Source organism: Neodiprion fabricii, chromosome 4, assembly GCF_021155785.1.
Source record: "Neodiprion fabricii isolate iyNeoFabr1 chromosome 4, iyNeoFabr1.1, whole genome shotgun sequence".
Taxonomy (NCBI): domain Eukaryota; kingdom Metazoa; phylum Arthropoda; class Insecta; order Hymenoptera; family Diprionidae; genus Neodiprion; species Neodiprion fabricii.
In genome coordinates this window covers 25595454-25617396 of record NC_060242.1, presented here as the reverse complement: position 1 = coordinate 25617396, position 21943 = coordinate 25595454, and the positions used below count along the sequence as shown (strand labels likewise).

At 41.8% G+C, this 21943-nt stretch overlaps 2 protein-coding genes across 6 annotated transcripts in view; both read right to left on the bottom strand.

The window, feature by feature from the left end:
• Nucleotides 1–21943, bottom strand: part of LOC124180123 (probable nuclear hormone receptor HR3) — a 156131-nt gene that overhangs the window by 33360 nt on the left and 100828 nt on the right. The window contains exon 1 of one of the 5 annotated variants that reach the window (XM_046565228.1): nucleotides 3507–4132. The exons of the other annotated variants lie outside the window; for them this stretch is intronic. The gene's annotated coding sequence lies outside the window, so the exon portion shown is untranslated. Of the gene's footprint in view, nucleotides 1–3506; nucleotides 4133–21943 lie in introns of those variants that run through there. 5 annotated transcript variants of the gene reach the window in all.
• The window catches only part of LOC124180122 (structural maintenance of chromosomes protein 5), a 148661-nt gene continuing 138942 nt past the window's right edge, over nucleotides 12225–21943 (bottom strand). The window contains exon 14 of the mRNA XM_046565222.1: nucleotides 12225–12350. Within this exon, the coding sequence (XP_046421178.1) occupies nucleotides 12347–12350 (4 nt within the window). The 3' untranslated portion in view covers nucleotides 12225–12346. The remainder of the gene's footprint in view (nucleotides 12351–21943) is intronic.

The window sequence follows — 21943 nt, the reverse complement described above, 5'->3', positions numbered from 1 at the left end:
GTCAGCTGATAAAAAAAAGACGAAAATTCGATCAAGACTCCGGTGCTCTCGGGAAAATATTATGTACAGTATGCGTACGTACTTGTTAATATAATACAATTCCAATCAATGTTCACGACGCAGTACTGGGAACGAAGAAACGATCCGGCGCACACACACAGGACGCGATGATGCGGAAACGTTTCTTGGTTTTTTCAGAAATGAGAAATTGTGTCGGGGTCGGATCGGGTATTCGGTGGAAAAGGATATACGTGGTAAATTGGTTGGCGTTGATGATCCGATCACGGTTATATATGTATATAATATATATATATATATATATATCCACGGTAATTATAATATGTTATAACAGCAAATCGCATTTTTTCTTGATGCGTATACCTAGTCCGACGTCCGGGAATTCCGTTTTGTTATCTATATCGTTAATGACATTACGAAGAAAATAACACTAAACCGATGCATGGATAGATATATATGTATGTTGTTATAGAAGAGACGGGTTCATGATCGACCCACTTTAGGAAAGCGCACGTGCCGCAGCTACTAGACTGCAGATGTGTCCATACACGATACTATCGCATCTATACGCGTAACTGTAGAACACATAACGTGTGCCGGTGCATCTGATACCGTATGCCCATACATGTTACACCTAAACCCAACAATCTGTCATTCTATTTTTCTGAAAAACAATCCGCACGTATTATACGTAAATTTTCAAAATTTTCATCGTTACATAAAAATACGATTGAGACAACGATGGGAATGTGGTGAAATATAGAAAGAATCCAAGCTAGAGGAGAAAGAAAGAGAGGAGAGAAGAAAAAACGACTACTTGTCGCTCTATATGATTCTCTACGACGGTCATAAACGTTGTAATATAACCGATGAAGGAATCATTCCAATATATCAATTGCCGCGGCTAACAGGGACTGCAGACAGCACGTATATAGGTAGCGTTCAGTGATAATAGATCGTTTGCCGGCGAAATTGCGCATCAAAAAACATATGCATGTTTTCGTCTCCTATTCTCCTGCGTAGGTGTGACCCGATGACGTCGCCCTGTGACGTCTGCTATACTACGATACGAGATATCAAGTAAATACGATCATATATTATAGTCGGATTGAAAATTTTCCACCTCTCTTTTTTGGACTTTCGTTATCGAAATTCGCTAAACTTGATAAATGTTTTCGATTTCGGGGCACGTTCGGGTATCCAAAATTCAGACACTCAATAAGATCATGTACTCAGAGAATTAACTACGTATAAGTAAAAATAATGACTAAATATTAATCGAAAACTTTACAGTCCGATTTCCTGTATGCTACATCTATTCTGAAAAAGATTCAACTCAACTAAAAACGAATAGTTCAATATTACCGCTGCACTCAGTGCATTAAAAATTGATCAAGATCAAGATGACGACTATTTTCACATTGAATACAAGTAACGAAATTACGGTAAACCGAGCTTTCACGTCGGTTTAGTTTACATAAAATATTGAGTACGCTGACGACAGAATACCGGTGGTAAATGAATTTACTGTTCAACGTGCCCGCAAAAAAAGGGGAAAAAAAAAAATGAAAGAAGACCCTGAACCCCCGGGAGAAGCGATGAAATTGGAATTTTTGATATTCGATAGGGGCTGGCAGGTGTTATAAAGCCGTCAAGGGATGATGCGGGGACGTCGGAACGGTGTGAGAGCCCTGAGAGACGCGGAGGCTACGTCGATCCGATACGGTGTGTTGGTAGCGTCTGGTCGCGTAGTTGGCGACGGCAGCGCCGCGTTGCGGCCTTTTAGCGCGGACTGTTGCAGCGGAGGCAAGCAAACATTACATAACAGAGAACGTTGAACTCGGAGTACAGTCACCCGGCGTTGCTACGTCTTTATGACGCGTAGGAACAGCACGGAGAGGCGCTGCGTGTTCGTGCGAAAAACACCCACACACCCAGAGCCTCGCTACGCGGCTATCGAGGGTTTTCGGGAAAGCGGGATTTTCAAAACTCGGCGCGCCTGTGTGACGGACCGACGGATCGCGGGTCCATTTGAGGGCCCGAGAGGTGATGACGGAGGGACGGAGAGGGATCGGGAGGGAGAGACGTGTGCGTCCGTTTGCCTAATATCGGACGGGTGCAGCGGTCATAGGCGGCCGGCCATCTAGCCGTTCATCTACGTGATTGTCGCGCTGAACACGTGACCCGAAGCTAGATTATTTTAAATATCGTGCAATACCGAAGGAGCGATATCGCCTCGCAAACGATACGATATGATATAACGCTCTTCCGGCGGTGCACAGGGGCTAATTATTTATCGCGTAGTTAGGCAAGGATCGACGTTTTATTCGTTACGTACGACGGTTGATTATATTGGAACTCGACGCTCTTTCAGCTTTTGCGATCGTCGGGAAATAAGAATATGAATGGTCTGTTCCGTTCCGTATTGGTACTGTGTTTCAACAAAACTTTCGCCTATGATTCGAAATTTTTCAATTTATTCAATTTTACTGTTAATAATCGAATAATCGACGCCTGTTTGAATGTTCACAAGGTACATACGATATAAATAACGGAAATCGAAGAGAGAGAGAGAGAGAGAGAGAGAGAGAGAGAGAGAGAGAGAGACGGAGAGAGAAGACGGAAAAGGGAGAGAGCGTGATGCGGAATAAAATTCAATAACTTTTGTTCCTATACACGTGTATATACATAGTTGATGATCGTCGCGTGATGAGGAATTTAAATACAGTGCGTGGGCGTGCAATACTTGAAAGCATTCGCTATTCGATTCATGTATTGAGAATATAACCACGACACTGAGCTTCTGCAGTTAATTATTTAGTTTGTTTATCGCACACATTGCATTTTGCATATCGAAGCGAAAGAAAGTAAAGAAGAAGAAGAAAATATCGAAGACCGTGTAAATTTTGTGCCTTCTAAGGTTCTGTATTTGTTTCAACGGTACCCAACAGCCAGGGAACAACTTCAGCGTTGCCCCGATCGATCTATACCCGCAAAATTTAAATCCACTACTGCACGCACTGTCATTTGTTCGGCAATTCTTTTCGAGTGAACGTTGCGACGAACGTGGATCGAGCTACGAAGCTTAATGATCACGGAGAAAGAAAAAAAAGATAGAATAACCAAATATGTCAATTACAATGATAATAGTAGCGGAGAGAAAAAGAGAGAGAAAGAGAGATAGCGAGAGAAAAAGAAGAAAGATGTTAACGCCACTTCACTAATCCGATGAACTAAAAAAACTTATACGTGACTGCCCACGATGTAAGAGACACAATTTTAATATTTTATATTATGTTAAACGCAACGTTATGAAAATCATCGTAATCTCTCTCCTGATGCGTCTTGTCCTCGAGGTGCCGGGTAATTGCGATATTTTTCATCCCAGCGGTCGGAGCGTCTCGTTTCATTTCCGTGATTTCGTTACACACTCATAAGATACATCCTATATCAATTCATTCATTATTATAAACGTCGGCGAAACGGACCGCTATGTAAGCGTTGAAAAACTGCACCGCCCGTCACTGCAGATAAGCGTTGCGTGTAATAAAAACAACCAAGACACAATTTTCACAATCACTGATTATTATTACTGTTGACGTTGTCGTTTTCTTTGTTGTTGTTGTTGTTGTTACGTATCTTTTCTCACCACCACACAAAGCACCGTTTGCACAAACTTTTTGTATCTTTAAAAATCCCCGGCTTGCACCTGTACCACAACTTGTATATTAATAACAGAAGACGATGCGCGGTTATTTAAATAGATATTGAGTGACGGTAAGACACTCCGAGAGTTCGATGATCCCCCAGTTTTCCGCAAGTCACACACTCACTCGCATCAGGCCGAACGTTAAGATTACATTATATACCGTGTGGGCTCGCGAACAACCGAGGTTTAGGAGTTAGATAAGCGGCGAGATACAACGTTTCACGTTAACGCCGCGATGGGGGCACGGAGGAATAACGAGGTGTCGTCGCGACGCGGAGAACGCGAACTCGGCTAATAATCGAACGAAAATCGAACCTCTCCCAATTTTCCGCGTCCGCACGGTTACGCATTTTTAAAGACAGAGGGAGAGAGAGAGAGAGAGAGAGAGATGAGAGAGAGTGCGAGACGGAGGGGGGCGGAGGAGGAGGAGGAGAAGGAGAAGAAAAAAAACAACAAAACAAACAAACAAAAACAAAAAGAAACGAAACACACACGCACACACGCTTCCTTGTTCGAGCGAGCACACCGCGCGGTCCCCGTGGGCAAGAAGACTACACCGCTTCTCGGTATTCTTTGCCAGCTACCAAGGCCCCGGCTCTTCTGACCAATGCAAGACAAGGCAAGGAAAGGCGTAACTTACGCAGGCAACGGGTGCAGCTGCCGGAGGCGGTTGTTAACGCGATTCGCGGGTTTCTTTCGGCCGGAAAAGTTGATCCGATAATTCGAATGACAGTCGCGGACGAGTGAAACGCAAGTGCGGGAGGAGCGCGAGAAACGTCGTAGAGATGAAAACCGGGGCGCGTGTTTCGCCGGGCGGGATGTATGGGTTTTCGTAGAAAAAAAAAAACGAAAATAAAATAAAAATATATCCTCTCCGATATTAAAGGCATGAAATATTTTTTTCCACGGGGGGGATTTCGTTTTAACCGAACGGTTTAGTAGCCACCGGACCGGCCTGGCATCCAACAATATGTCAGAGAGAACCCCCCACTACTCGGTGCGCTCAGCGAGGTCACTGAACTCTACTTCTAGCGACGATAGCCGAAACCCCCTCAGCTCCCCCACCTCGGCGATCCGAAGCCACGAACTTGCCCGAGTCCCTAGCGCGCGCTTTACGTCAGCGTCGCGACGCGCCGCCTCCGTCGATACAGACGGAAACTTACTTGCCCCTGCGCCCCCGCGGCCGCTCCTCGTCGCGCTGCGCTATGGCCTAGCTCATCGACTAGATGTTATTTTAGAAAAAGAAATTCACTCGCCGTCGCACAGCAACATTTTTCGTACCGAATGTTGTAAACGAGTCGCGGAGGTGTCGAGAGACGAAAAAAAATTTCGTACCGAAACGAACGAACTCTCTTTTCGTCGTTTTCCCGTTTACCGTTTCGTTTCATTCTTTCTTATGCGAAATGAACGTTCTCTTTGTACACATGTAGGACATTCCGTACCTGTATTACGACTTCAACATATGCTATTCGTTATTTCGCAGTACGTACTAGTAATAACATTTTACGGACTGTCGCAAATCGACAACGTGGGATAATTATCAAATTTCTTTTTAATCACTGGAAATTTATTAAATTATCTTTCGGTAAATTGACTGAAGTCTATTGATAAGGATATTTTGAGTATCCAGATTCTTCGTTTCATTGTTTTCCAACAGATGATGCATAGGATAAATTCTTGGGAAAAAAGTTAACATTCTATAACACCGTCATTTATCTATATTGCCATGTGACTTGCGTGCGTTCATTTGTACTTTGAGTACCTCAACGAAAGCCTTGCGTGCCGCGTTCAATTGCCTCGTGTGCAGATTGTGCAACATTTTTTTGCGGAGAGTATTTTTTTCTATTACGACAGACGAGTTCGTAGCTTGCACTTATACGAAACGGCGAAGAAACGCCGCATTTCAAGTCTGGCTCACGCAAATGTATACCAATTAAGCCACTTGCCGGTTGAAGGAAATTTTCAATCGAAGATAGTAATAGTCGTTATAGGGATGTTTGTAGAAATACAAAATTATAAGGGGCTGTCAGAAAATTCTAAACGTAATACAAATGAGATAACGGAGTTACGTGATTAACGAACGGTTCCATTTCTATATTAACCATTGGCTTTTTTTGTGTGTTTTTTTCCTGATGTTATTACCGCGTACATAAACTGTTAGAAAAATTGAGCGTAGGTAAATGTAGACTAAGATTTGGTGTCAGTCCGACACTATTTAATGAAACCAACATTATTTCTGACAGTGATAGCCCTTATAATTGTACCAAATCCCAATTCAAGTCCTCTGATATGTTTGCCTTGAAATGTAACGTACAGAATTTTATTCGGTTACACGGCCTGTCGCTGCTTTCTTACGATCCACGTGATGCGTAACATACGGTGGTGACGCCACGAGGTTATGCCGCGAAGCTGGGTCCATCCGTGCACGTGCCTCGTATGCTAGTGGAGAAAGAATAACGCAACGACGACGAAAAGAAGAAGAAAGAGATAGAGAAAGAGAGGGAACGAGGTGCAAACAATGCTGTTGATAAGCTTCTACGAGGCGAACGCGACGCAAACAACGCGCATCAAGTGCGTCGTCGATTCATAGAACAATATGTAGCGTGAAACCGCATAGAACTTTGAACGTAGATGAAGGGGGTGCCCTGGTCGATTTCGACATTGTCGTATATATCTCCGATTATCGAAATCCGCGTGTTTCAAAGACGGAAAAGAGTTCGAAAGCTCCATTCTATGCGAAATTCTGAACAAAAATACTCCAACAGATTTTCATTGGAAGCAGATATAATGAAATGGGATGAATACTACGAATTTATTACTACCATTTCGTAAAATCTATGCTATTTCTTTATTTTTGCATCAAATGAATATGAGTCGGAGTGTTTTTGTTCAGAATTGCGTACAGAATGGGGCTGTTGAGTCCTTTTTCACCTTTGAGACACGTGGACTTCGATATTTTAGGATATATACGTCAACGTCGAAATCGACTAGAACACCCCCTTAATAAGCTATAAAAATTCACGTCCATGGGCAAATAATTTTACGGCAAGCACCTCGCACACGACATACGGGTATTTAGGCGATTGTTAGACTCATCTCACTTATCGACTTCGTCTTCGTCTTCTACTTTTTAGGCCAGTCGTCCGCTTGCTGTTTTTAGCAACAGTCCAACAATTTCCCTCCGCTACTTTCTTATTGTGATTTTCTATATACGTACATATGTATAGACAACGAGGCATGGCTAGACTCAATCTTTATTAGTCTCCGAGGAATTGCCTCGCGGACTTAACCGTGTAGGCAGTTCGAGAGGCACAATCGAAAGATAAGATCACAAGGAGAAAGAGCGAGTAGGGGGGAAGGGAGATAAACAGTGTAGTTTTTTTTTTTTTTTTTTTTTTTTTTAGTACACTTATTTCAGTTTATCAGTAAAAGCGTTTTAATATACCGTGATGCCGAGTGTTTGCGCAACCGGATTTGCTTTTTTTTTTAAATTTTTTTCTTTCCCCATGTTCGTTTTTTCCTTTGATCATTGATCCCGGCAGTTATACGTGTGTATGAAATATATCTATCATCACTTTCGCCGCGAATACCGTTGAATTTCATTTCTTTTTCGTCCTTCATTGCCTCCGTCCGCACATACGCACAAGGTGAGTAAAACGTATCTGTTGTGCTGGATAACACGGTATAATATACCTACGCCACATGTGCATGTTATTTTTATTGTTGCCATGTTGTATGTATATAAGGTATATCTCTCTGACCCGAAGGGCAAACGCGACAGTTGACAGATGAGAAGAAAACGGGAGGCTGCGATCAATCCCGTTAATGGCGAAACGGAGGAGAGAAGGATGATAAAAAAGAAATAAAAAAAAAATAAATAAATAAGAAAAGGAAACAGGGGTGAGATGTAAAATAAAAGAGGATGCAAGAATGAGAGGAAAACCACCCGAAGCAGCGAACATGGATAGCCGCCTTCTTGATCCGCACGCTCAACTTGTGCAACGTAATGCAATGCGCGACGCTCACCTACGTTACCTACGCCAGCCTAGTCCTAGGACACGTTACCAACGTTAGAAGCTTCTACGTTACCCACGCACTGGCCGGGGTCTGTTTAATGGAGAAACCGGCTCCTATCTCATTGTCAGTTTTAACTGGCACGACAAGCCGATTCTCAAACTGCAGTTCTTCCAAGCCTTCAAACCTGTATGTTTAGTGTAGTCCACTTTTTCGGTCAAACGATGTTGTAACATCATTTTATCGTTTTGTCAACGTCAAATTAAAACCACTGATTATAAAAGCGTTTTCGATGCCACTGCGAATTTGAAGATTGATAATCTGATTTGGAGAGTATGATTTTGGAAACCCCTGAGAATTATTCTAAATAGAATTTGTCCAGTGTTTTGTCCCCGATGAATTACCCCTCGTTAAGACTTCAAGGTACTTCCGTCCCCCTTCGACACTCCGAAGTTAAGTATACAATTGTACACAGAGATGCTCGAGGAGGGACACTTCGGATTTTCGGACTCATCTTCAATTAATTTTACTTCTCAATGCCTCTCGTTTCAAATTCGTTCCTTACTTTAGAACACTTTCTCATTCGCAGGGTTTTCGTTGCAGTACATTACAAGGGATACGTGTTTGGTTATGTTTGAATGTATAATTTAAAAAAAAAAAAAAACCTATGCCGCGTGATCAGAAAAAAAAGTTGATTAAAAAAACCTTATCATCGCAGTCTAGAAATTTTAGGAGGACGCATGAAAAAATGCCTGATAGTTAGCAGAATGACCCGTACGTTGTATATCCCCGCAATAAATATGGTACAAAAATTGAATATGTTCTCGAATTTTGGTTACTGCGTTATAATCGAACAAGTTTTTCTCTCTTTTCCTCTTTCTTTCTCCACGTCTCTCTCGGTCGTATTGCAACTCTCTAACAAACTGCGCAAGCGCGTCTGGTGGGTGTTATTTTATCACATATAACATACACGCATGACAAACAAAGTAGACGAATGGCAGAATATTTTTGCACGATGTCGCACAACGCGGCATGTTTCCATCATTATACATTACAATACCCATACTTACTATTTGTATAATGACTTCACAATTTTTAATACCGCATTCAACAATTCTGCAGGAGAATCTACACATGCACATATACGGCTATTGTTAAATTTTTTTCACACTCTAAAAACGCGACGATTCCTAAATTCAAACTTCCGTTTTCAATAGTTTTTTTTTACGCACGCATCATGCTTTTAAAAATTCGCCTGCGACTTGTAATTTGCTCTTGAATCGTTCGTGCATCGGAAAGTACAAGTACGAAGGTAAGCTAAAGGTAATTTGGTCAAGCTGCGGTGTATGACTGTAAATAGCTTTAGTCGATAAACGGAAAGCAGCATATCACAATGCGAGAATAGCAGCGCATTAACAAAATTTCAATAAAACTGCGCAAATGAGCGTTCAATCTTCATTAAGAGTACGGCCTTCAACGCGTGACTTGTCTAATGTGTTAAGCAACGGTATTTCACTAACAATAAAGGGATCTCTCTCCATCCAATTGTGCATATACATGCGTACTTTGGTACCAGGGTAAGCACACAGGTATTATACCTACCCATTACTTGCGTTCTGGCACAAATTACGGAATTCGACCGTTACTCACAGCCATGATATTCTCATTATTATACGTATAATTTACGCTCATGCGCTCATAAACCGCGTGGATACAGAGCCCGAGGGAGTCCCGAGGGTATTTTTTCTTTTCAATTATTTTTTTCTCTCCATCCATCTACGGAGCAAATCTGTCAGGACGTGCCGAGTTTTGCTCAACCGCAACAGTCCGGCTACAAGGTAAGCTTTACGTATGTTACATGTGTGCAAGTAGGTATTGTGTAGCTCATTGCACGATCGCAGTCACGAAGAGACGCGCTTAACCGAAACCCCGTCTACGCTGCTGCATCCTTCCTTAGGCGTTATTATAACTCATTTATTAACGCCTCAGTTCAGGATACAGCCTTCGCAGCCCGTAAGTTGAGAAGTTTTCTATCTCCACCCTTCTTTCTTTCTTTCTTTCTTTCTTTCTGTATTGTTTTACGTTCTCGTTCCCTTATACAATTAGCACGAAGAACAGAAATCACGACAAAGAAAAAAAATCCCGCGTACGGACACGTGGTTAAAACGGTGCTCGTTAAAGAGAGAAAAAAAAAAGAATAAATAAATAAAGCGAAGATATGAAAACGCTAAATGAATGTCGAACGGTGTTTATTTTTTCTTCCCCAAGTCGAAACTTTTCGCCTTCGGAACGACGTCGGGTGAAGCCGACGCTCCGGTTGAGGCTATACTTTCTCTGGCAGCCACATCGCGTCACCCGCACGGTTCGTCCGTCTCCCTCTAAAGCCCAGCCGGTTCCCAATGCGCGTCCTTGTCTCCCGTTTAACAGCGAGCCGCCTATCTCTCTCTTTCTCGTTCATTGCATAACCGCGCACGGGGTTGCCAACCTGCGACACGTAACGCTCTAAAAATAACACTAGAAATAAATAAATTTTGCACCGCGATGCACTCGCTTCACCCCCCCGCCCCTTCCTTGTTGTGGAAATATTTAACCAAGTTATTTCATGTATACTCGCGCATGTATTATGCAGATTATCCGTACCTTACACTTGTTTTTCCATGATTTTGTTGGAACGGTGCAATCACGTTGTCCGATGAACACGCCGATTGGCGATAAAAGAACAACGAACGGTTCGGTGGATTTCGGAACGCGATTCGCGTTCGAATGCAGATCTTGTCTACGACGACTGGATCCTCGTGTTCCGCGGCGCGATCGAGCAACACTTGGAAGCCCTTACGGCTTGTATTGTTGTGTAAAAAATAAAACAGATGGAGCTAACGTCGCGTCGTTGTAAATCACCAGCTGCTCTTATCCTTGTATACTCGGAGCGGTTTCGGCGACCGCGAGCGCTGGTGTTGAAAACGAAAGAGACGAAAAAGAGTTCTCGAGGGACTACATGGCTCGAAATTCTCGTGTTACATGGGGCTTCGTCTGTGTCGATTCGGCGCAGCTCTCGTTACAACTGATTTTCATGTATGCTAACGGCTGATCTAACCTCAAACTACCGCAATTCCGTATAAGCTGAAACTCTTTTATTTACGCAAAATTTAAGGAATAGCGGAAATTTAACCAAAAATAAATTGAGAAAATTCATTATCTTCAGTTTGTAAAGATTAACAAAACCGATTCAATCAAGTACCTACTCTGATAAAAAATCTAAACATATGTATTATAATAATTTTCACCAAAATTCTTCATCTCTTTGAATTTTGGTCCGTCATTTTCGACTTAGAAGCTCGCGATCAGATTGTTAATCAGTGCCTCCGGAACTCCCGAAGGAGAATGTTCGTCTCAAAATGGGATTGCTGTAATTTCTTAGGCCCGAATCTATGGATATCTAGAGCTTTGTCTTTACGCTACAATATCGTAACTTCTCTGCAGGTTATCAGTAACATTCGTGTGTAGTTTAACCTGATGTGAACGTGTAGTTACGTACCACTACCCCGACACGTATGCACATAGATAATGGTGTATGTGAAGATTGACCTGTTTTGCTGGTTGTTTTTTGAGATGTAATAATGGATCGCATGAGGCTGGGGAAAGATGGAAAGCGGATTGCACCGTTTCTCTGAGCAAGACTAAAAGATTTGGACACCATAATAGGAATAACAGTTATACACTGTATATATATATACATGTACGCGACCGACGGACAATAAGATGTAAGTTCCTTGTCCGGTACATTCACACACGGTTGGGACTTTATCGTGTATGCCTGCTTGCGGTACATATGATATGCATTCGGTATGTATGAAATGAAAGAAGGGAGAAAGAAAAACGAGGGAAAAGAAACTAAGATGAGAGTAGGAATGAGAATAAAACTGAAACGAAACGGAACGACATGAAATGGAGTTGAATGAAATGAAACGAAACGAATGAGACCCGTGTCAAAGGTACAAAAGAGACCGAAGGTACAATGGACACGTTAAACACGCACCGTTTACAAAGGGAACGAACCCAAGACACACCAGCTACCGACTATACGATGTTATCTTGTGTTGCAGTAATTAAAAACGTTACGTAAACAAACAACTTTTGATTGCTGATAAATAGTAACGTTACATATACATGTAACGTGTTCCCCATGTCTTCCCGATTACGAGCGACTCGTATTACGACCTTACAGCGTACGCCAGCATATTATAGAAGTGAATTATACAAGTGACGTTCACGATGCGTGCGTGCAGATGTAATTATAATAAATGTATTACTTGTAAATGTAAAATAAAACGGAAGAAAATTTATTTGTAAAATTAACCACGTATACCAACTTTGATTAAATATTTCGATAATGGCGGATGTGTTAGAATAATTGCGTTTCGTGTTGACCATGAACTATACATATCTGTACATGATAATCATATTCCTCTTCACTTTTATATTTTCACTGTGCGTAGATCGTGGCTTTAGGCCTCTAAGCTTATCTGATCAAACTCCACAGATCCTTTATACTCACCAGCTTACTGCTACTGACCTTCGTCAGTGGATTTAATAGAAACGGGCATCTCACCTGAAACAAACAGAAGAATGCTTGATTAACTTCTGCTCCATGCTTACGATTGTAAAAAATAGATAACAATTTTTCCCAGCGTGGGTGATGTTTGGAAAATTTCACGCAATAATTACTGCGCCGTTCGCAGGGTAAAAACATTCTGAAACGACGATGTGAATTCAGGTGTATACTCGATACACGTATATTGTGGAACAATAAATATAGAATGCAAATTTCTTTTAGTTATTCTTGCATGGTGTAAGGTGCTAATTACAAGGTGTATGTACGTCGCGCTCTAGGCGCGTGTGTAGAAAACAAATAAGGCCTGCAACGGGTCTGCAGGTATTTATACATGCGACGCGACATCCGTGACCCACCGCGTCGATTCATGCGAGGATCTTTACGGCCAGAGCATGCTGCGGCCCTAAATAGCAGCTCATTGATCGAGGTAAAGGGGCGAGTTGTCGTCAGCACCAAAAGCGAGAAAGGAAGCAGAAACGCGTATTTGAGAAAATGGTATACGGACCAGGGCTGCTGCGCAGAAGATCGCGAATGTCGGCCGAGAAGAAGGGTAGATCACACAGTCGCTCGATTGTGTGTCGAGCAAAACGAAGACGAGAATGGAGGGTACGGTTCCGTTAAGAAAGCTCCGGTGTGGCAACGGTCTTACGACATTGGCGAAGAAGATGCGGTATAAACTATCGTACGAATGTCCGATCGATGCCAAGATCGCGAGGCATTTGAAAAGATTTTCGAATCAGGGCCGCCCCTCCGCGAATAGCCGATGCGCGATCCGAACCCGGGCCTTTTTGGCTTTCGCTTAATGTCGGTCCCGTTTTACGAATCGGGGTGCGATCGTTGCGCGCTCTCCTAGCTCACAGACGTCAAACGTTCGGCGGTTGAGCGGGAAAAAAAGAGGCCCTGTGTAACGTAACGCAACGCAACGCAACGCAACGTAACGTAACGCGACGATAAAGTTCAATTGTGCAAAGGCAACATTTTTCCGGCGCTCGATACGCAGAGAGGCGGGTAACGTGCGGCAGGCATCGCCGTCGGCAGGTTAGTAACTTCGCCGGTGAACGACCGGGGAGCCGGGTGAGCATGCGCAGCAGCACAGCTGACCCAGATTCGGAGCGTGATTGGCGCTCGGACGATTCCGGCGGTGTTCGGCTCGACTCGGTCGGCACGGGTGTCTCGCGGCTGACCCACATCGCGGAGCGAATCGCACTTCGGCAACAGACCGCTCTTGGCGGGCGACGCGTCAGGTATGCGCGTGGCGTGGCGGCCTCACGCGGTACGAGCTTAACCCTCGCAATTAGTATGGCCGTGTGCGTTTCTACCTAGAAAGGTATGATTCTCACGCTACGCGAGGAATTTGATTGAGGAACCCTCTCAGAGAGACGATTCTCAATTTCGATGCATCTGCGCTAAACCCTTGCGGCTCACCGCCAACCTTTATGCGCGATTCCGATTTCCTCGCCCATCGATATCTCTCAAGGAGAATTATAATCCTTGTTCGAGCTTGAGGGCTGTTTTTCACATAGCAGGGTTCGTACGCACAGGGAAAACCTGGAAAACCGGGAAAACTCAGGGAGTTTCTTACAGCAGCGAAAAGTCAGGGAAAAGTCGGGAAATTTCGAAAATAAGACAAGAATTTTGAGTTTCTTGAAGAAATGAACTCGTTCTTATACGTAAATTACTTGATATCAAACCTCCTTGCGTTTTTTTCTTACTGAAAATCGCTGGCTGTTGTTTGTAAATTAGTAGTCGGACAGTATATTAATTACTAGGTAACATTGAATGTTATTAGTATTGATATGCAAAAAAATTGGCATTAATCAGCGGCATATTTCTTGGAAGGTTACTGAGAAAAATCCTATTTCCAGGCTGGAACATTTGGAATAGTCGGGGAATTTCGGGTTCCAAAAAGCGTACGAACCCTGCATAGGTATACATTTGTCGTAACTTCTACACTGGATATCGGTATCAATTTTTTAAGATAAGCTCTTTAGTTTCACTGATTATTAAAAATATATAAGTGATCTTTGTCGATTCATCATGTTTTGGAACTACGATTATTATAATTGAATTTAGTCGTATCATTGGAACACTTTTTTTATGTGAGAAACGTACAAGATTCCGGAGAGATATAGATTATATGACTGAAAAGCCTTTTCTAGATATTTGATAATCGTAAGAAAACAATAACATTAAATTTCTTTACAAACTGTGTCCGAATCGATCTTGCTTTCGTCGATTTCATCGTTCGTTCTGACAATTGCAACGGAAGAATTTCTGACATCGACACTTGAAATTGAACAAAGCAAAATCCATTTGAATCTATAACGCTTCGCCGTCGCATTGATTTATCGTCCCATGAAAAATATATGGTTTCTGGGGTCAAACATGACCCAGTGCGACCGCGAAGGGTTAAAAAAATCCCACTGTTGTTTTAAGCACTTTTTGTATTTGCTTGGGCGTATGCAGAGGATAATTGTTTTCTGACAAGGTGAGTCAGCCTTACGATTTGATCCAATCGGATCTGATCGACGATAGGCTTAAAATCCTATGATACGACATCGGAAAGATTTCGTCGGCGGAATGAGCGATGTGTACACGAACGATTCGGCGCAGAGTTGGATACTACATGCACAACGTCAGGCTCGAAAGCTCCGTCTGAATTCCTTCTGGTCAATTTTAACCGTTTCCTCCCTTTCTATATTTGTACCAGCTGTTCTGTTTCTGTCCTACACACCCAGCGACGACTGACTTAGCCACTTCGTTTCGGGTCACTTAGTAAATGGAAGGTAAACAAATATGTGAAAAATAAAAATAGCGGTATAATAAAGAAGAAAATTCACGAGCGAATTCGTAGGTTTTTTGTTTGTTTTCTTATTTTTTTTCAAACTTTTTTACACAGAAATTAGCACCGTTTCGTAGACGCCGGTTCCACAACCATGACCTATGAGCTTACTGCGGCGATAGTCGGTGGTCAGTACCCCAAGTGTATTATACCCAGCACTCATTCTCGGCGGTCAGAGTTGTCAGTGGTCAGTGGTCAGTGATTAGTAATTTCTTGTGTCACAGACACGCTTGCGAGTCGATCGGGTTGTACTGCTTATCCGCAGTATCCGGATGATCGATTCATTTCAACTTTTCCGAATACATCTCCGTGTAAGTGGACCGATCCTCAAACTTAACCGGGCCCGTTTCTCGTGTTGAAAATTTCTATCTGGCAGTAGTTTGGATACGTCATAGTCGCAGTACACCGAGATGTGAACATCCTCCAATTCTTGGGCCTTTCGGCGTTACCGTCTATGAGAAACAAGTTTATCAATTTTACCGTTCTTTCGAGTCCTAGCATCTACTTTCGAATTTTCAGCACTTCCTGAAGTCGGAAACGAAATTTTATGACCTTCGTGGAAAAAGTCTGATCAGAATCGTAACAAGTCTTGCAATTCTTCGAAAGTCAAACGCAAATTCAAACATGACGCGTAGGATGACGGAGCGCGGAGGTTTCCTCTTCGTACGTATCTCATCCGCCTTTGGTGTCCGGTGTATTTTCCTTTTCAAAAAATACTCGGAAACGAAATTTCGCGTGTAGCGAAGTTATAATTGGGTCAGCTCAACGGATTTGCGGTTTGAGTCGAAGGTAAAATCGGGGACGAAAGCGCGTAAGCTGACCGCAATGAACGAAATAGCGCGTCATCGAGGGTTTTCTGATGATTGTATATTTGATTTCGCAGGGAGAACCTACAGATATAACGGTGTCGTGTATCTCACGGAGTAATTTCTGGTTCCAGAAACTGAGATCCTTCTCCAGTCGCGGTGAGGCCTGAATTCTTAACTTCATCGGATCGGGTTTGTATACGTATACGTATACAGAGTATATTATATACAGTCGTATAATGAGGGGAGATGTTGGAGATCTTAACTCTACGTGCAGAAACTAATTTCGGCGAAGTGTGTTTCGCCTGCTTTTTCACAGCTGCTGGCGTGAATTATACGCTTTGATACAACTTTGCTTGGGCTCGTTTCATTTCTGCCCTCAGCACGAGGATCCGTCGATCACGAGGACGTAACGCAGAGCTCTGTTTTTATGCCATTTCAGAACATCAACCTGCAGGTGAGGAGATGTCGGAAAGTTCCCGATGCATGAGACGCATTTCCATTCCAATATTTGACAATTTTGGATCGGTTGAATTGTGTTAGGAGAAAATTTTCAACCATTTTCATATACTGTTCCAAATATTTTTCCAAACATTTAATTTTAGGATATAATTAATTTCGGAGGCTAAGAGGATGCAACAGTTTTGATAGGTCGGGCGGCGTTGGATTTGCGATTTCTATTGAAATTTGTTTGGAGTTCACGCAATATGATTAAAATCTTGTTTTATGCGGATTCGTTTAGACCGCAACGTTTCCTACACGTAATCTCTAACCACATTACGTTGTAACGAGTAGCTTGCTACATGTTCGCCAAACACCATATACATGCAACAAAGAACATAACTCGACGGTGTTGCACCGTGTGTCGAGTTTCGCAATAAACCATCGTCGGATCGGTAGTTTTTCAATTTTACATCCATGATTTGGTGTGAAAGAAAAATTCCCAATATACCAAGTTGACAATAAGAAAAAAAGCTGAGTCGACTAGCAGGTTATTATCGCGTTACAATCGTAACGCATAAGATATTGCAATACGAAACTATAAGACGATAGCAATGAAAGGTCGTATTGTTTAATACCAAGAGTAAAGTTGTATAAATATGATTTGAAGCAAGCCGCAAAAAGCCGTAAATGCATTTAGGTGAGAAGTTTCAGAATGGTATTTTTCGATTAGTCGGAAATGATGCAGTTTTTTTCTCAATGTAATTTTTACAGACAATAAAATTCTTATCATAATTATCATTCCTTGATTAGAAAATCGAATTGATTATAAAATGATCGTACTATCATGTACAAGCATTAAAAGGATTCACATTTTTTACTACCGAATAATATTTTTACAAATTCGAAAGTTGAGGTACAACGGTTGCTTGGTGAATAATCACTGACGGAAAACTCTGCTCAATCTTTATGCAAAATTCGAACTACTAAGATTAAAAATCAAAGAATCTCTAAATGTGGATCGGTTCCCGTTTATAGTCGTGACGCGATAGTTGTTGTATTAAACAGTATCGTTCGTGGCAAAAAGGTTATCTCGTGACGCGAGAAGATTGTAAACAATACCTCATGAGACAACATTACGTTAATAAGGCGGATGCAAAGAAAGTATACACAAGGAAATAAACAGGGTACCGTACTCGATTACCCGTCGTCACCAGTAAAAGTATAAATTAGTTCATAAACATTGTATCAGGTGACGAAACTTTTGCTGAAATACAACACAAGCACTTGAAAAATTTCAATGAACGAACAGTATTGACCACGGGAATTCTATAGAATAGTTCATTGATTGGACCTGCAAGCGAGATTATCTCGAGTTTGACTGCCAAATTAGCAACTACTGCCAATTGGCTAAACGAAAGTAAAAAACATTGCCCATCGGATGTGGCAGAAGTCTCGGCCAAAAACTGTTTCTCTCAATTTCCTTTCTCCTCGGGTGAGGCTAACTGACAAGACGTGTAAATTTGCCAACGCAAAGTTGCCAACGGTACGGGACAAGATTTGAGCCTGTTCATGCGGGCATCGTGCTTTCTAAATTTCTCCGCGCGTGCACACAACGCTGTTTTTAAGTTGGTTGGCTCGAAACGTAGGCAGCTAACAATCGCGATTCAAAACGACAGTAGGCTGTGAGCAAACACGGTGATTATTGTAATTAAAAACCGCTTTTGCGGTCCTGGGAGAAAAAATTTATCGAGCCAGTAAAGACTCGGCCCTGCTATATTCTTGAAGTAACGGTCTTATTTATACTATCTCCTTCAAATGATCCTGAATCCTTTCGAAATATCACGCTCGAAGTGGCGTTCCAAAATTCCACCAAGAATCACATTCAGGTGTGCTTCCATTGGCTTTGGCTGAGTTATGAGAGACGATTTGAAACAACATTCATTTTTCGTAATACAAGTAAATACTATAATAAACCAAAGTTCAGATGTCGGTGCTTCATTTCCAAGTAATTGTAAATGGTAAAAAAAATATCTGGTAGATTTGTTCGATTTCACTCTACGATTGCGCATTTCATCCAAAAGACTATTTTCTACAAATTAACTGCAAGTCTTTTTTTTTTTATAATACACCGGCATCCTTGAATACTAATTTTACAACATTGGACCGATATTGATCACGATCAATAAATGGCAGTATTAAATTGACTACGAGAAGAAATGAAAATATGTTTCACTGACTTTGTACAAAATATTATTTTGAATAAAATGAGTAATTTCAGGCTTGAATCGAACGAATCTACTAAATTTTTAAAAAATTCTTACGCGATTTGAAACGAAGCATACATGTATAAGTTTTTGTTATCGAATCCCAGTACCTATCTCCTATTCTGGCGCAATAATTTCGCAATAAAATTAATAAATAACAGGTATCGATTTTTGATCAACCCGCAACTCCTCTTCAACCGGACGCAGAGAAATTCGGTTTCGCGACAATTTCTTGATGAATTTCTGTACGTCTCAAGTATCGGACAATTAGCAGGCACTTAGGAGGAGAGACCCTTGCATCGGGAGATGCTCGTTGAACGCATATCCGACCCGACAGACATAGGTATTAGGTATACAAGCGTTATTTTTAATTCGTTTCTCCGGTCCAGCCGGGCTGCTGGTGCGGTTCGCCGGCTTCTTCTGCTAGCTCCTGCACTGTTTACCGCTTCTTCTGCGCTCCGTTTCTCCTCCATCTATCTCTCTCGGTTTCCAAAAATACATCAACAGATTTTACGGCTCGTTCGCACACCCTACCGCATGCCAATGCAACGTTGTAAAACACTCATTGCACTGGGAATCTGTCGAAGTTTGAATCACCCTCGCAGGCTTGCAGCAGAGACGCATTTACGGACACGAAGATCCAGGCAATTCCGATCGACTGTGTAGACACGAGTCGTCGTCTCAGCTACCAGAATATGTTTGTTTTACATTTTGCTGCAGGGACAAGCACTACTACGATCTTTGGAACATATTCGGAACCAGGCAAGTTGAGGTGCTCGAAGGAAAAGGGACTCGACTGACTTTTATCTCTTTCACGGAGATAAGACTCTAAAATGTTGATGACTTTTACTGAAAATTCTAATTTACTCAAAATAAAATTCTTCACAATGCAGATGTAACGGACATTTACTGTTTACTTGTCCAGTTTTTGCAATCGTGCATCGATTTTTCTTCAAGGCATCGAATCATTAGCCGGTAATTTAATCATCACCCGAGTCCGTTAAGCGCAGAAGATCTGACCTGTTTCGGTGCAACGTGCAACGATATAAGTAGAAGCCGCATAGCCCAAAAGGAACCGGCTGTTGTACAGTGAACACGTTCACCCAGAATAAAAAAATCCACTATTACTTCAACACTCTAGAATCGCACTAAAGTTTGTTATTTCTTTTCTTACATCTCACGCACGCACACACACACACACACGCGTCAATTTTTGTGTCACTGTTACGGTCAATATCACCGTTTACAGGCTACATTTGTACTCAATAATCAATGAGTTATTTAAAGATAAAAAAATCGTGATCGTCGCAATTTCTGTGCATTATACACATTATATATGTCGAAGTACCCTGTAAACGTTATACCGGCGCGTGGAAACGATTCGTGCATTTTTCAAGCCTCAAGCAAGTTGCCGCGTATCTACCGATCTCTGCATTTTTTATCCTTCGATTATCGGCGCGAATCGTTCTGCCTGCAGATATATATTGTATTGTACACACGCATGTATTGTAATAAGATTTCGCAAATCTCTCTAGTCAGTGATAGTACTCACGGCCATGGTATGGATATGTCGGCGATACAGAGGCATTATATTCATGCGTTAACCGTCGTCTTTTTTTTTTTCTTCTTTCTATCTCCGTGTGTATAAACGCTCACGTAGTATGTACACAAACAAATAATTCACAATCACTCGTAAGCCTAGGGCAACGCCGCGGGCTCGGAGCAAGAAGTAGGTACGAGTATTTTATTTCTATGTCCAGCGCTCACTCGTATTGTCGTAAATATTATACTGATTGTGAATAACGATCGGTTTCACTTGGCATCTGCAGAGTCACCCGCTTTAATTCTGCTTCACCGAGGTTCATTTCTTAAGAGCGCTGCGTTATTGGGGATAGGCGCTTGAAAAATTATAATATATTAGGGTTGACGCTCAATTTCGGATTTCTTGACTCGCTGATTCTCGAAGTATCAACAAAAAAGAGAAACAAAAAAATTGAGGATTCAAAGAGTCGTTTGTGAATCGTTCGATTAATTGCTTGATCAAAAATTGCCAATACCAAATTTCGAAATGTCAAGGTATCAGAGACTTGTTTGATCCTGAGGAGATAATTCGATAAGAATTGAGAAACTTCGTACTTGTACAGATTGACGAAGTTTCATAACATTTCGTTAAAACATTACGAGACTTTTCGGTTGCCAAGAAATGTTAACTTTTATTCAATTTACAGATTCAATACACGAGTTCAACGAATTTTTAAAAAATTCATTAGACTCGACTGCGTTTCACGAGATATTGCCAAGACAACGTGTCAGATTTCAGAGGACTTCAAAAGATTTCAATCGACTTTGACACGTCTGAAGAATCCAGAAGAATTTGTGAGGTTATCCAAAACTTCTTTGAATTCGGTGGCATTTTTCTGATTTAAAAATATTTTATAAAATTTATTGGAGATGAATTTCTACATTTCTATTATACTGTGAAAGAAAAAGTTGTTTCCGTAAAATGGCTAACATCGACTGTTTTATTTTTTCACACACTTATACGCATGTCTGGATTCTTCTATTGTCAAAGATTTGCAGAGATGTTACTGCGATTTCGATTGACCAAAGGCAAGTTTGGACAAATATGAAAAATCAAAAACTTCACTAATTTCAAACAACGTACTGTCGAGTTATAGCGGCTCTATTTACCCTTGTTATGTCACGCGTGTATATTTGTGATATCGCATTCCTCCCACTTTATCTGTCCACTTATACCATATTGCAGTGTGGGTGTAAGTGTTCCCAGTTGCGAGTCTCACATGCATTTGAAATTATTATCATTCGTTAAGAACGCTGCATTCTGGATGGGGCAATTCCCTTCTTTGTTTAGGCACATCGCAGGTAACATTTATCTGAGTGCAGGGTGCATGCGTCACTGACGAGCGCATCGCGCAGCTTGCACAGGTAAGAACGTAGTGAAAATTCAACCACTTCTCCATATCTTCGTAAGTTATGCACACATTGTTTGAACCGAACGGCTAATCGCAAATCAGAAACCTCGATTGCAGAGGCATCGTCTTATCTCGACTTCTCTCTTACGCCCGCAATTTTTCACTTTCGACTGTCACATTTTGTTGCGCAGGTATTGAAAATACATCTTTCACTGTTCACAATACGAGATTTCTACTCTAAGGTCAGCGCCGCGTGCAGAATTTGTGAAGGGAATGGTTCGATGCTTTTCCATTTCTCCAT